This window comes from Tubulanus polymorphus, chromosome 4 (genome assembly GCF_964204645.1).
Source record: "Tubulanus polymorphus chromosome 4, tnTubPoly1.2, whole genome shotgun sequence".
Lineage (NCBI taxonomy): Eukaryota > Metazoa > Nemertea > Palaeonemertea > Tubulaniformes > Tubulanidae > Tubulanus > Tubulanus polymorphus.
The window spans coordinates 11,599,856-11,615,728 of NC_134028.1; the positions used below are offsets into that span (position 1 = coordinate 11,599,856).

General features: G+C 36.9%; 1 protein-coding gene across 8 annotated transcripts in view; it reads right to left on the reverse strand.

The window, feature by feature from the left end:
• The window catches only part of LOC141903160 (poly(A)-specific ribonuclease PARN-like), a 139,182-nt gene that overhangs the window by 70,104 nt on the left and 53,205 nt on the right, over positions 1–15,873 (reverse strand). For all 8 annotated transcript variants that reach the window (XR_012619054.1, XR_012619053.1, XR_012619052.1 and 5 more), the window contains exons 13-15: positions 4,982–5,057; positions 4,788–4,898; positions 1,786–1,855 (exon numbers count right to left, since the gene is read on the reverse strand). Coding sequence is in view for 5 of the 8 variants with exons in the window: in XM_074791170.1 (XP_074647271.1) it covers positions 1,786–1,855; positions 4,788–4,898; positions 4,982–5,057 (257 nt within the window). In the remaining 3 variants the exon portion in view is untranslated. The remainder of the gene's footprint in view (positions 1–1,785; positions 1,856–4,787; positions 4,899–4,981; positions 5,058–15,873) is intronic.

Genomic DNA, 15,873 nt, shown 5'->3' on the forward strand with positions numbered 1-15,873 from the left:
TTCGTTAGTATACTGACACACCCTCTGGCTACATCGGTCGAATGACCGGAAAACACAGGCCTATCTAATTTCTGCACCAATTCTTTATCTACTACTTAACTTAACCTCTTCGCTACCACTAGTGACATATATTTACGTCGTAAATAATAACCTTCTCTCACTATGTATTTTTACATTGCAAATATACAATTGCTGGTGTGGTGAATCACTACGCCACTGGTGTGTAGCTGTACTAAATAACCATCCGCTTCAATTCAGTTCCAATTTTTATTCATAGATGGAGGGTTAGTAGTTCTAATACCGAATTGATTTGTATTGAATGATGCCATTGGGTTCGAATCCTGGTGAAGGGCATAACATTATCAGCGGTAGTGAAGAGGTTATGCAGCTATCAATCTGCTGTCTGTACCCACCCCCTCAGACGAAGACATTGACCTTGGCGATGCCTTGACAATCAGTTTGTGTAATGATGGCGATAGCCTGTCGATAACATGCGTAAGGATTCGTCATTCAGATGTCGAATGTTTAGCATTATGAACTAGGACAGAATGGCAAATGTCTGTCGATATATTTCCATTGAAATGAGATCTGTCTGCGATTTTAAAATAATGTCAAAGATATTTTTGAATTTAATTATGAATAGGATTCGAACCGTACATACACGTGATAACTACGGTACTATGGATTTCTGAAAAATATACAGTTACACAAATGAGTGTAATGTTTGCAATTGTATCAAATTAGGTAGTTTACCACCTACCCGGCACTTCATCCTATAAATAAAAGAAATGTTACGTATTTTTCATCATTTCATCATTGTGAACAAAATTAACCTCAGTCTACTGAGAAAGAGCGCTTCTGTGTTTGAAATTACTTGATTGAGATGGAGAGAATATAATATGGGGCCAAATGATTAAATCTTTAATGGCCAAATTGACAACTTATGTTTCCTATTGTCCCGTCTGCAAGTACCACAACAAAATGTTAACTTGTCCATGTCCATCTCTTATGAATTTTTACAATAATTTTCCAATTTGTTCAAATTGAATAATCTGCGTTTCTAACTTTATAATAGTCTGATGGTGGCGCTGTCTCTCCTGGATATTGATGTCAGTGATAGGCTGTCTATGGCTTGTGTCTGAAATCGTCGGCATATTGGTGATATCCTGGCGAACCTTGTTGCTTTATCTGGCGAAGTCTTGACGATCAGTTTTTATAAGGATAGCGATAGCCTGTCGATTGTCTGAGGAGGGTGGGTACAAACAGCAGCTTGACAGCTGCATTAATGAATACTACGCCAACATCAAACATAAATCTTCACTCACCTTGAAGATGAATTTTCTACTTTTCACTAAGCTCAGACTACGCTTAACAAGAACCGACAGCCAACAAAACGAACAAATGTAAATGGCGTCGAGTACGTATCCTGAGATTAATTCCAATCAGGATTCAGGAGATTTGAATCCCACCAAAAGCGATTGAGAGCACTAATCACACTTGCGGCATGATTAGTACATAAAATAGGGAGCATATATTGATTACTAGAACAGCGATAAAGCGACTCAACTTGTCGAACTTAACGCTTAATGGCGCGAACAATTCTAGTCTCTCCCCCTAGTATTTACAATCCATTATGGCTCTTTCAAGCCTAAAAATTATTGCATCTTCTTGTTCAGATTATATTGATGGTGGTAAAAAATAGACTTATTTTCAAAATAAATTGATGTGACAAGTGACATTAATTGTTTAAATTGTTCTATCAAGGCTATCCCACAATTAACTTACTTGTGAAGAAATGGTTCAATGAAGTGTGATGAAGGCATGATCACTGATTTCGGGGGGTCTTGAAATTTTCCTATAATGGAAATTGTGAATAAAGATAAAGCGTCCAATAGAGAGCACATAGGATTATACTAGTCAGGTACCCTCGATATAGGTACCTTCCAAACCATTTACGAGTTACGTCTAGTGACATACTCATATTTACTGAATATCAAGACTATAATTTGAAAGTAGTCGATATTTTAATACTAACCAGATACATAACCAAAGATAAAGACGATCCATAGAAGGATCTACAAAACTTCCCAAAATAACTGGATTCTGTCTACCGCTGAATGGATGGACAGACGGACGAAAAGTGACCACAATTGCACTTAATGACTTAAGTCAAAAGTCGGCTAATAATGAAGGATTCTTCAGGAAAATTGAGTAAAATCCTTGAAAAATAAGGATGATTTAGGATGATTTCAACAAGAAACGAAATTCCTAATAAGAACTTCCCTAAATTTACACGATGGTTCACGTTTAATCTATACAATCCAAATCACATTAAAGTCTTAAGCATTTATAATTCATGAAGATTTCGGTATTGGCCTACTCATTATTTTAAAGATTTAGAATATCTGCGCTTGCCGTCGTATATAGCGAGCAGTATATAAGCTTGTGTGTATGTGTGTGCGTGTGCGTGCGGGTGCGCGCGAGCGAGCGAGTGTGTGTGTGTGTCAGACAAGTTGTAGACATCAAGACCCACGAACTAACATCTAGTGACATGTTTGAGAGACACAAATTAATTTATGATCAGCCCTGACTAGAGCTAATTACTATGAATACATATTGAGCAGTCTGACAGCAGTTGATTATGATAAAGCACATATTTATACTATATTTATAAGTTACATCGCATTATTATGTATTTCATCTAGTAAGATTTATATGAAGTATCATATTTCGATATTAAATGTACGACTTAACAAATGTCAGGGTGACATACGTAACAAGGCATGTGTTCTTCACAAATAAACAAGAAACAAAATTCTTAATTTGTACTTTCCTAAATTAACATAATGGTGTGTGTTTAGACCAGTATCAAAATTAAGCTTCAGTAAACATACTTTAAAGTTTAAGCATTTATAATTCATAATCCATTTCAGTCCAAAGTAAGCCTACACTGCACCATTAAAACTGCAAGTGCAAAGGGGAAAAATAAAATATGGATTTTTACTATCCCCAAAGTTTTAAAATGGGGAGAGAACACGTCTAATTTTTGGGTCAAATAGACACTCCACGTGCATGTGTAAAAACCTGGATGCTGAATGATACGTACACTGTGCATGAAGTTTGTAAAGCGTCTAACATATTAGACCTTTATTTTTGTAAATTGAACAATTTCCTAGATTCACTGCCCCCTTTCCCAATTTCACTGCAGTAAAATTCACTTGCTTTTCACTTCCGTGCTTATTCACTGCTTTCACAGCCTGCAATGAACCCTGGCAGTTGAATCATTCGCAGTTTCCTGAAAAATCAGGCCACACACAAGGCACGCTTTTCATATAAATGCATGATGCGCTCGGTAGTGAACTGATCAATACACTTCAGAGCAGCCTGTGTGTGTGAAGCATGAATATGCATAATAGGGCATGTATTCTACTGAAACCAAATGTAGTTCCAACAACAAATAAATAACTAAATAAATACATAAGCAATGCATCCTGATGAAATTCAATAGGGTTCGAGATTTTATTACTGTAATGAATGTTCCGAAGAGAAACCAAGCCTCTTTCGCAAGTTATTTTGTACAAAGGCAGTAGGTGTCGTACGCGTTAACAAAAAGGACCTCGCTTAAGCGATAGTCCATAAAAATTGAAAACTAGGGGTCCAGGGACACAATGCCCACTTGGAATGTGGTTTCAAATGCTCAACAATCTAACAATCTCAATAAATCAACAGAAATACTAAGTTATTCAACCATTCAACGCCCCTGGTGACCATATGCAAAACCAAATGACCTTGAAACTCACCACAATCATAGAACATCTCATGAGCTACAATTCAACGCCCCTGGTGACCATATATGATAATTTACCTTGAAACTCACCACAATCATAGACCATGTCATGAGCTACAACTTTGCAATTGATTGTGCAAAATATGCAAAGGTACGAATATAACATAGTAATACTAAGTCAATGTATTATTCAACGCCCCCTAGTGGCCATATACAAAACCCAATGACCTTAAAACTCATCACAATCATAGAATATGTCATTATGCTACAACTTTCCAATTGATTGTGGATACAAAATATGCTTAGGTATCAATATAATGTTGAGATACTTTTTTCCACGTACATATGAATACTGATGACACCACGATGGCGGCCAATTGCGTCATCATTGGCTGATCAAAAATACCTGTCTCAGGTATTTGAGAACCCTTTCCATGAAAGGCCATCACAAATCTCAATGAAAAATGGCAAACCAGTAAGAAAATACATGACTCGGAATTTGGGCCAAAATTGACATTTTTGGGCACAAAAAAGGTTACAGGACGGCCATCTTGAGTCCGATCAACCCAATTTTTCGTATGCTGATGAACCCTTGGGGGATATAAAAACATACGAAAGTTCAAGATAATTGATCAATGCAACTTCGAATTTTCCTCCAAACCTTGAAAAATGTGTAAAATGTGCTGATTTTGGCGAACAAGTCGGCCATATTGAGTCTGATAGGGCCAGTTTTTGGGCTGAAGATGTGTCTAGGGTAGATACATTCGTAACCTAAATGTAAAGACATTTCGATGAGGCATATTCAAAACTTCCCCAAAATAACTGGATTCCGTCTACGGACAAATGGACGACGGATGGACGTCTGACGAAAAGTGAACGCAATAGCCTGCTGGGACTGAAAACCCACGTGGGCTTAAAAGTAGGCATTGGAAAAAAGTAGTGGAACTTGCATCCCTTTTTTTCTGTATAAACGCTTGATAATGGGGACTTAAAAACTTACCAAAATAATTACACATGGTGATAAAACAAAGACCAGTCACAAAAGCATCATATCCTGCTTCATGAAGACATTCCTTACTTGTGCTGTAGGGAGGAAAACCCCTAGGAAAATCTGGAAAACAGTTATTCTATACACTGAGCAAATTATGTGGGACGACAGTTAGGAAGTTAATTGAATGGCTAATAAGCGCTTACCAATTGTTGGTTTTACAAATGGTTCTCGCTCTAATATTTTCTGCAAATCTCCCAAAGCAGTAGAAACTATGACATCCTGAAATGATGAAAATATTTTATGATTTGACATAAGCATAATGCCATGACTCTTTTAGTCACGATCACCAATTATGTGCCTCATATGTAACTCATATTGCTGTTCTGACAGCAATAATTTGCTGCGATTTATAAGGATCTTTCCAAAGGTAACCATCAAACTCATATAAATCTATATAAAAATATTACAACAGAAACCCTGACACTGTTGAATTTGTATTACACACATTTCACACTTACTTTGACAAACATTTTGGAAATGGAATAGTATCAAACACACTTGTCTGACTCTGGGTTATGCTTTATTTGTAGCGACTAAGGCCTAAAAAAATTGTACTTATCAAAAGAATGGTAATCTTAATATTAACACTACTTCTGCTCAAAACATAAATCAGCAAAATGAACATTCTCATCTGTTGCCAAAATCTAGTTTCAGCAGTAAAAATATGTTCACCCTTGTCTGAAGTCAGCAAAACTAATGCCATCAAATAATCAAAACTATATCAAAACTTCAAAATCCTAATGCTAGAAGTGTAACAGGATATGTTTCGACTGATAAAACAATTTTGCTCAAAACCACAGTAGCTAGAGTCAATATTCCACTTGATGAGTGTTCTACACGGTCGTGAACAGTTTGTAGGCAAATTAGGATTGCAAACAACTAGAATGGATCTGATTGAAATACTGTACAGCCTAGAAGTAACATAACTCATAACACTTCTGGCGTTCGTCAGAGATCGTTGTTTTCATTTTTCGTTTTTGATAAAACGAAATAGAAACGCAAATCAAACGATTTTGGGAACCTAAGTATAACAGGCTATGATAATCATGGCTAGGATCATGGATGTAGGTAAATGACGCGTTACAGACCACTTTCTATCGGATTGGCAGTTCTATATGGATACAACACTATGGGACTATATCCATGGCAATTGAGATACTATGGGTGTTGTTCGGTGAATGGCAATTTTAAATAGCGACGATCCCTATATGGTCTTCGACCATAAAAAGTTGTCACTATGTAGTAGTTAGGTTTGGTCAATGCATTGTTTATGCCAGTAACCGTTTTAAAGACTTTAGTAATACTAGGCGTAGTTCGACTTTCAACGCGATCATCAATCATCTTATAATATCTTAAAAGGCTTCTTGTGAGCCTACAATAAGCGGAGGTTGGTCTTATAGAGTCGATTACGATTAGTGCCATCGATAGCTTTAACAATCTCTTTTTGCCAAATTGTTTCCTTTTCACTGGGGGTACATGGGAACCAATTAAATGTTTGCTGCATGATGAATGCTAACTTTTGTGGGTCAAGCTTACCTTTGGTTCTCATGCCGTGCACATTTCTACCTCGAATTTCATCAAGACTAAACAGTCCACAACATGTTCTTTTAGCTTGTTGGGAACCTAAGTACAACAGGCTATGATAATCATGGCTAGGATCATGGATATAGGTAAATGACGCGTTACAGACCACGTTGTCACTCTTTGACTCTTTGTCGCATTACTTTTTATATGCATGATTTCTCTGATATTTGAAAAATATTCTACTCTACCGGCATCTACTGCCACGTTGTCATTAGAAACCACATCAGTCATGATACACTTTATTGGTGAATCAAATGGCACATTCAGCATTGCAGTGGCATTTTTGCCAGCTGGGCTCATTGTACTGGGTTAGGTAGAACCAGAAATACTGGCATTTTCAACCAAATATGCCTGCAAACTGTTAACATAAAATCCCGCAGAGACATCAACTGAGTAATTACATAAAACAAGGAGCCTATCGGCTGAAATGAAGGCTGCATACCTAGGGGGTGCCCCCTAGTGGCCAAATCCAAAAAGGGCTGTGTACTTTGTAGGTATTGGTCCATAGAACATTCATACCAAATTTGGACTTGATCTGATTTAAACTGTAGGACTTATAGCAATTTGAAGAAATAGAAACTCCATCTCCAGGGGCGCCCCCTGGTGGAAAAGTCCAAAAAATGGCTTTAATACTTTAAAGGCCTAGGTCCATAGAACATTCATACCAAATTTGGAATTGATCTGATTAAAACAGTAGGACTACTAGCGATTTGACGAAATAGAAACTCAACCCCAAGGGGCACCCTGGGGGACAAATCCAAACTAGAATGTCGCTGAAGACGACTGATGCCCCCACATCAGGTGAAACGCCTGACAGTAAAGTACACCTTGAGGATATTTTGAATTGTATATGAAGCAGCTTAGGTATTCAATAGTGAACAAATACATTATCAGCAAAAATAGAGTAAAGTAACTCAATAGGAATAGTCGGATAGTGAACGAATATTTGATCAGCAAAAATAGAGTAAAGTAACTCAACAGGAATAGTTTGAATAAGGAAATACTCCCTGAGTTAATGTACAGAGCATTCGTTGTTTGACAATTCTGGAAATATGCAACCATTAAAATTATTGAAGGCATATCAAATAGTCACTACTATTAATGCTTGCCTGTACACTCGATCAGGACTTATATCAGTTACTCACTTCTTCGAGCTGTGACATTGAACTTTGACCTACACTACTCAAAATTGAATCAGTAAGGCCTACTTATAGTCACAAGATTAATTCATTAATTATTTTACATAGTAATCGTAAACAATCAATGATTTAGAGCCCGGAAATGAAAATTCCAAAACAACTACTGCTGACCTTGACCTGTGACCTACAGGACCCAACATCTAATCAGTTATCTATTTGCTCTAGAACAATCGATCAATTTATTTTCACCAAGTTATCTTAAACCATTTATGAGTTATAGCCCGGAAATGAAAATAGCAAAATAACTTCTGGTGACCTTGACCTTAAGACCTACAGGACCCGATATCGAGGCAGTCACTGAAGGTCTCTAGGGTAACCCATCCATAAAATTTCAGCAAGTTATCTAAAATCTTTCATGAGTTAGAGCCCGGAAATTAAAAATACAAAACCGCTCCTGGTGACCTTGACCTTTGACCTACAGGTTCCAAAATCTAATCAGTTACCCACGGTCACTGGGATAACCCATCCATAGAATTTCACTGAGTTATCTCAAAATCGTTTACGAGTTAGAGGCCGGATATTAAATTTACAAAATGGCTTCCTGTGACCTTGACCCAACAGGACCCAAAATCTAATCAGTTACTAACCTCATCTAGTACAACACAGTTCTTTAATTTCAGGAATATTTGTCAAAGGGTTTGGGTGCTAGGGCACGGAAACCACTGCGGACAGACAGACGGACGACGAAGTGAATATAGTATGCCCCCCCCCCCACAACGCGTTGTGGGGGCATAAAAATGGCTCTGTAACTTTATAGGCCTAGGTCCATAGAACATTCATACCAAATTTGGAATTGATCTGACTAAAACTGTAGGAGAAGTAGCAATTTGAATAAATAGAAACTCCACCCCGAGGGGTGCCCCCAAGGGGACGGATCCAAAAAATGGCTCTAACTTTATAGGCCTAGGTCCATGAAACATTCCCCAAAATTTGGAATTGATCTGATTTAAGCTGTAGGACTAGTAGCGATTAGAAGAAATAGAAACTCCACCCCCAAGGGGCGCCCCTGAAGGACGCATCAAACAAATGGCTCTATAACTTTAAAGGCCTTGGTCCATAAACATTCATACTAAATTTGGAATTGGTCTGATTAAAACTGTAGGACAAGTAGCGATTTGAAGAAATAGAAACTTCACCCCCGGGGGGCCCCTGGGCGGACGAATAAAAAAAAATGGCTTCATAGATTTATAGGCCTTGGTCCATAGAACATTCATACTAAATTTGGAATTGACCTGATCAAAACTGTACGACTAGTAGCGACTTTCGATCACAGCGGAGCTAAAAAATTGAGCCATTTTATCTTGTGAAGTACATTGGGACGAATCAAAAAGCGAAACCCAATCAAATGGACTTCCAATATGTTTGGACTCATGACCCCGTTGAAGAATATCATTAGGTCTAGTTGATTCATATGATGCACTTCCCCTATCCTGATCTTGAGATTTCAAAATACTGTTATCATAACTATTTTCACGACTAGAAAAAGAACAGTGTTGATTTGGAAAAGGGTCCTTAATTTCTAACAGTGATGACATAGAAGGTAAATTTTCATCAGTGTATTCATCTCCATTTGCCAAATCACCTTCTGTAATCTAGGGACTTAGGTAATAAAGAACTTAGATTCCATTGTTTGGGTATATGTCGAAGCAACTACATGGGTTGAAGCCACTGGTGGATAAAAAGTAGGTTTACTTTCTTGTCCACTGAATGAAGACCTAGATTGAGTTACACAAGAAAATTGCCCCGAGTCATCAGAAGATAATGAAGAATCATTTCGAAATAAAGATAAATGATTATCAATAAAACCTAATGTCTTATTCATGCTCATTAACGTAGTACAAATCATCTTCAGTTCAGCCACTGAAGACGCGTTGCTGCTCTCAGTCATCCATTTCAACACTTTACTCTTCACTTTGTCGAGTTCTTTATCTGATAAACCAATTTTAATTGGGCTGTCGGAAGAGTTCCCTATTTATGCATGAACAGCAGCTGGGCTTGTTATTGTTTCTTCGTCACATGTATCAAGAAACTTTGCTTTTGCAGTTGATTTTTTAAACTAAAAAACAATATTGGCATAAACGAATGACTGACGACATACAACTGTCAATCCTGTTCTAACAAAGAATCACAATTTACACTAGCGGTACTAATGACTCTAATAGTGTGTATTATTTTTGGAAATAGAAACAAAATACCCCTGGAATTTGAAGAAAAAGATCAACATAACTTATATATTCCATTGATTTTGTTCTATTTACTATCCTGCAAACGAAAACATTTCTGATGAAACCTTAAGCGAAGTACTTATTCGACTTAACGATAATTAAGAAAGTGAACATTCATTAACCAATTATAGTAATAATTTTAATACCAATGGAACTAGCCAGTCAGGGAAATTCAAATTAGGTCAACAAAGGTAAACATGGGAATCATTAGAGTTAATCATATATTTATGAACCCTTAGAGTCTCATGTTCAACTTTGTATACAGCCAATGATGAAATTAAGTTCAATAACAACCTACGTACAGATAAAGTTTTCAAAGTTTTGTTTTCTTTTTCGGTGGATCTTTTGGCTCAGGCACTAAATTCTTGTACGTTATTGGGTCTCCATTCATAAGTTTGATTTCACCCTTAAAAGGGTCATTCGCTAATACTGTTCCATTCAATGTAGAGTCCTGATCATTCATCACATAAAATATCTTGTCATCTGTTAGCAGTTTTTTTTTACACTCCATTCGTGGAACCTTCAGAATTTTCCGTTTAAATAAATATTCATTAACACTCTCACGGAAACAGTCTACAAAATAAATATAAAAATTATACGCTGTAGAAAGATGAAAGTTCTGAAATTATATTGTGTACCCTTTCGGTCAGACATTTAAAATTTCAATGATCATCACAAAGAGTCTATCCTATCAGAACAAATTTTCCCTGAAAACTTATTTAAAAGGTGTAAAAGTATCATTTGGTGGTTTTTAGTGATAAATACTGATTGGCCGTGTGGTGGTAGACTGGAAATGTGTTCTGGGATATAAACGATTTATCGAGTACCCTTATGAATGGTGGATCCAACTTAATATGAGATCTGCAGTATTAAGTGACAGCGTACCTGTGTACTCATCTAGTGCGGGATTGAATCTACCACACACACTGGCAAAAAATAAGTTCTGTGAAAAGAGCTGCATTAAGTGTATGTGTCGCATAAAACATATCTTACAAGTGTTACAAAATTACTATCCTTTACCTTTAGATATTGTTGCGTATGCACCTTTTTTCGGAAATCCAGGAAACTTAACTTTGACTATAGAATCATCCACATCATCCTTACCTCTACAACACACACACTCATACCATACACCAGTCACCGGGTCCAGAGCTTGATATACTCTACAACCTGAATTGGAAATTCAAAAAAAATCTATTCTCAAATCAACACAGACCTAACAAGAACAGGTGGCACTAAGCTACTTATAACTACTTAATAAGCCTGTGTACTTTATTGTTCTTTCTGTTTTTATGAACATTCTTTTCATCTCCTGTTAAACAACACAAACGCCTGCACTCCAAAAAAATAATGAGCCCATAAGCCGACAACATGCAGGCAGGGTAGTGCAGTAAGTATGCACGTACGTAGGCCAGATTTTTTGCAATATCAGAAAATGTCTTTAATTTTTTTGACAGGCATATTGGATGGCACACAGGCCAGGGGCCCGGGCACCGGGGCTCGTATCAGAGTTGTAGGTACGTAACAGTAAAAATGATTATCTTTTGTGTCTATCATGCATGCAAAATAACAGTTACGCTTGATTATTAACTCATTGCCTGCCAAAAATGTACTGGTACGTTTGGTATCTCCTATCATTTGTCTGCCAAAACCATACTGGTACGGTTGGCTTGTTTCTTAACTTAAACGATACATGGCGAATTCATCGCACAACACCAGTTAGTTTATTGCCCTTTACTACTAAAATAAACTATCATCAGTCATTCTATGCAGTGTGTTAATGACGTCATCTATTGAAATTGGGGCTGAACACGCATGAATGGGCATATTTTCTGCACTGGTGGTTGCTGATTTTATCACTCTAAGAAGAAATGCCGCTTATTTTACATAAAAAAGCAAGACCAGATAGAACAAAATAAAACAGATTTGATGAACATCTCTCCTAGTTTTTGTTTTATGAATCTCTGAAAAACATGGAAATCCTGGCAAAGTGCAGCATTTCCTGAAAAAATAGGCCTGGCAGACAAAGAGTTAACAAATCGTTTTTACCAGCTGTATACAGGTATGCCTATCTACAGCTCAAATACGAGCCCGTGTGGGATGGTAGGCGAAAGTTACCGGTACATAGGCTAATTGTTCTGTATAACATACAGTTTCGCCCCTTTTGCCAGGAAATGAAGTGGGTACATACCTTCTCCGTCAGCAATCATTTCTGGTGGTGCGGTTTCCGCCATTTTGGATGGTGCAATGACATGATAAGGGCTTACATTTAGTTGCATTATAAACGCGTAGTAGACGCGTTGTAAATGCGTAGCGTCTATGCGCAGTCACCGAAACGCATCTTAGCAATGTTTGTGCGCATTATTCCAAAAAGCGTATTCGTCCCGGACGAGTGGCGAAATTACAGAACGCAGGTTGAACGATAAAAATCGAAACGCAAACGAAAACGAAATTAAGTTACTTCTAGGCTGTTCCGCACATGAAGAATGAGGGTAATGTAGAGAATGCAAAATTGTAATAGGGTACATATACCTGACACTAAGTTCCATATCAAAAATAGGTTTTAATACGACTGTAGCGGCCACATTGGATAACACATATGCATCAAAAACACTAGGGTTTATCCTCCTTCTGCCTTTAATACACATACCAAGCCATAGGAAAACCAGTAACAAACTATTGATTGCAGAGCAAGAACCTGGCCCGAAGTGCCTATTTCATACAGATATTTGGTTGGTTTCGATGATCTATACATGTCAAAACATAAAAGGGTTCATCCTCCTCCTATCATTAAACCAGTTCAAGTATGAATAAATTCAGTCTAAAACTCTAAACCTTAGAGCAGTAACAGACTCCAAATTGGCTATTCAAGACACCAACATAACTAAGGCGGCCATCTTAAATTACCTACACACATAAAAAACAGTAGTGTTCATCCTCCCTATGCCTTAAATCCATATACCAAGTGGTGAGAAAATCAGGGTAAAACTGTACTCAGGAGGGGGAACAAGCTCCAAAATGGCTATTTCACACGCCGAAATGACTGTGGCGGCCAACTTGGATGACAAGAACCCCATATGTTAAACAAGAGCCCCATATCTAGGAACAGATCCACGGATCCATGATTGAAAGGGGCAAGTTAAGCATTGATGCAGACAAAACAAAGGTTTGAAAATATTAATTGCAGTGCAATTTTATGCAATTTCTAGGTACTGAGACGTAGCTGTTTTATTAGTTGCTGGTGGAAAATATGAAAAATATTGCCATTGTATTTTTAAATGGGCATAGGAAAATATATTGCAACGGGAGCACGTTCTTGTTGTGTTCCCATCTGAATCTCCCGCCGAGGTCTTTATTAGATCATTTCCATGACTTTTTGCAGAAACTTCGGAAAGATAGGAATTACCTTAGAGTGATGGAAACACATTATTACAGGGGGTCCATGAACCAAGTAAACTTTACGAAAATCTGTTAAATCTGTTAATTATCATACACAACTGCTTGACTCATCATTAATATAAAAGAGGTAGTGGGTTTTCCCCGATGACTCAAATAGACATGCTCCGTACAGCATAAACTGCTGATGCTGTATGATTTCATTTACGTATAACATACACTGCACTGCGTATGAAATTAAAATGAAGTTTGTTAGACAATTTATTGTTATAAATTGAACAATTATCAAGATTCACTGCATCTTTTTAGATTTCAACATATTTTGTTTATTAAGCCAATCAGTGCGCATTAAAATATATTCAGCCTGGGCCTACCCAACCAATGTTCTGATAGGCCCGTTAGACACCTGTTCATTGGTCACAAGTCCTCGTGACTTACACAAGTACAGATGAAGTTGTTCAACTATTAATTGTGACTGGAACGTGGACCTCACGAGAAGATTGTATTCAACTACACCTGTGACGAGATGGCCGTACTGACCGTGAACATTCCTGCTGTTTCAGTGGATACAAATGCATTACAGTCAGTTTTTGTCAGCCTAAGGTAATATAGTTGCTTCTTTGTCTCAAATAAGTGGTAAGATTAACCCTTTAACCGGCAATCGGTCGCTAGAGACCAGCTATAGTGAATAGGCTTATCATCCAAGCAAAAAGAAATCGTTTTATTCATAAATTTGATCGAGCCGGTAATAACAGTAAATACACTTGGAAAGTTATAAAGGACTTACAAAATAGAAATTCTGATAAGAACATATATCCAGATGATTTTAAAATCAATAATAAACTAATCTCAGATCCCGATGTAATTGCCAAATCTTTCAATGACTATTTCGTAAATGTTGGACCAAATCTAGCTAATTGTATTCCTAAGCAATCAGAAAGTTTTGAAAAATTCATGAATCCTCAGCTTGATCATAATTTATTTCTAAATCCAATTCTACCTCACGAAATAGAATTAATTGTCAGAAACTTTAAATTGAAAAATAATTGTGGTTTTGATGACATTAACCAAAAAGTATTGAAAAGCGTAATTGATACTATTTCTAGTCCACTAGCGCATATTTTCAATCTTTGTTTTTCTGAAGGTACCTTCCCAGATGAGCTTAAAATAGCTCAAATTTTTCCATTGTTTAAATCAGGGGATAAACAAATTGTAAGTAATTATTATAATTTGCAATTTGTTTGTCATTAAATTACTGCTTCTCCTATTATGTATCAATAATTGTTTGTTTAATTGGCAATGGATTAAGAACATTCTTACTTATTTTCCAGAAACCGTATCGAGTTAAGTAAACTTCTTTCATCAAGTTCTTAAAAACGAGTTTATCCAATTCCTTTCGGGTGCCTCCTGTATAAGTTCAGTGGGTGGAGGATATTATGACTATGTGTTCTCATAAACAATATCTACTATAAACATCTACTATACTAAATATCTAGTGCTGGTCGGATGTGGCCTGCAATAAAATTCTTAAGAGCAATACCACCGGATTTTATGTGCCTCTGGACGTGTTTAGACCAGTTTCAAAATTAAACGTCAGTAAACATACTTTAAAGTTTAAGTATTTATAATTCGTAATTCATTGTAGTTCAAAATACGTGAAAATCTGAATAAAACTGATCTGGATTAAATGGGTTATTGCACCATTACTGTAAGGGCAAAGGGAAAAAATAAAATGGGAATTTTTACTATGCCCGAAGTTTTTAAAAATGGGGAGAGATCATGCCTAATTTTTTCCCGCGAGTTTTCGTAACTTTTTGGAAGGACGGAAAATATCAAACAGATATTTCTTTTCTTTTCTAATTATGAATGGAAATGCATTAATATCTTCAGCATGAAGTTTTTGGCAGAATTTTAGAGTGGGCTTTGGCCAATGGGTCAAACAGACACTCCACGTGCATGTGTAAGAACCTGGATCCTGAAGGATACGTACACTGTGTATGAAGTTTGTAAAGCGTCTAATATGTTAGACCTTTATTTTTGTAAATTGAACAATTTCCTAGATTCACTGCCCCCTTTTCTAATTTCACTGCAGTTTATAAAAATCCCATGGCTGCTGCACCATTCCATAGAAATATTGGAGAGCGCAATAAACTTGATCTAACATTCAATAGTACAAGTAAGTTGTTTGCTGCGAAAACTGTAGACATTATGTTGTTATAGAGAAAACTGAACGGTAAAAATTTGACTGACCTGGGAGACAACGTGACGTCATTACAAACAGTATAACAAAGTGGTTGTTCACTAAGTATAACAAGTGCCTTTCATCTGGAAACCATGTGTGTCATTTAAATTCGCTCCATTTGTATAGTTATAAGCTCAGGCTATGGCTGGCCTAAGAATGACAACACTAGCTCCAGAACAAAAGATCTAAGGACCTGTGCGTCAATCACGTTCATACTTCAAATGCTCAAAGAACAGGTCTTAAGACGTTCGCTTTCACTTCTGTGGTCAATCAAAACAAACAACAGGTATTTAATAAAACAATACCGACAGCAGATAAAAATATATCCTCACAAAAATATATTCACACATGTACGCTACCTAGACAAATGAAACGTTTGCAGTTTCGTG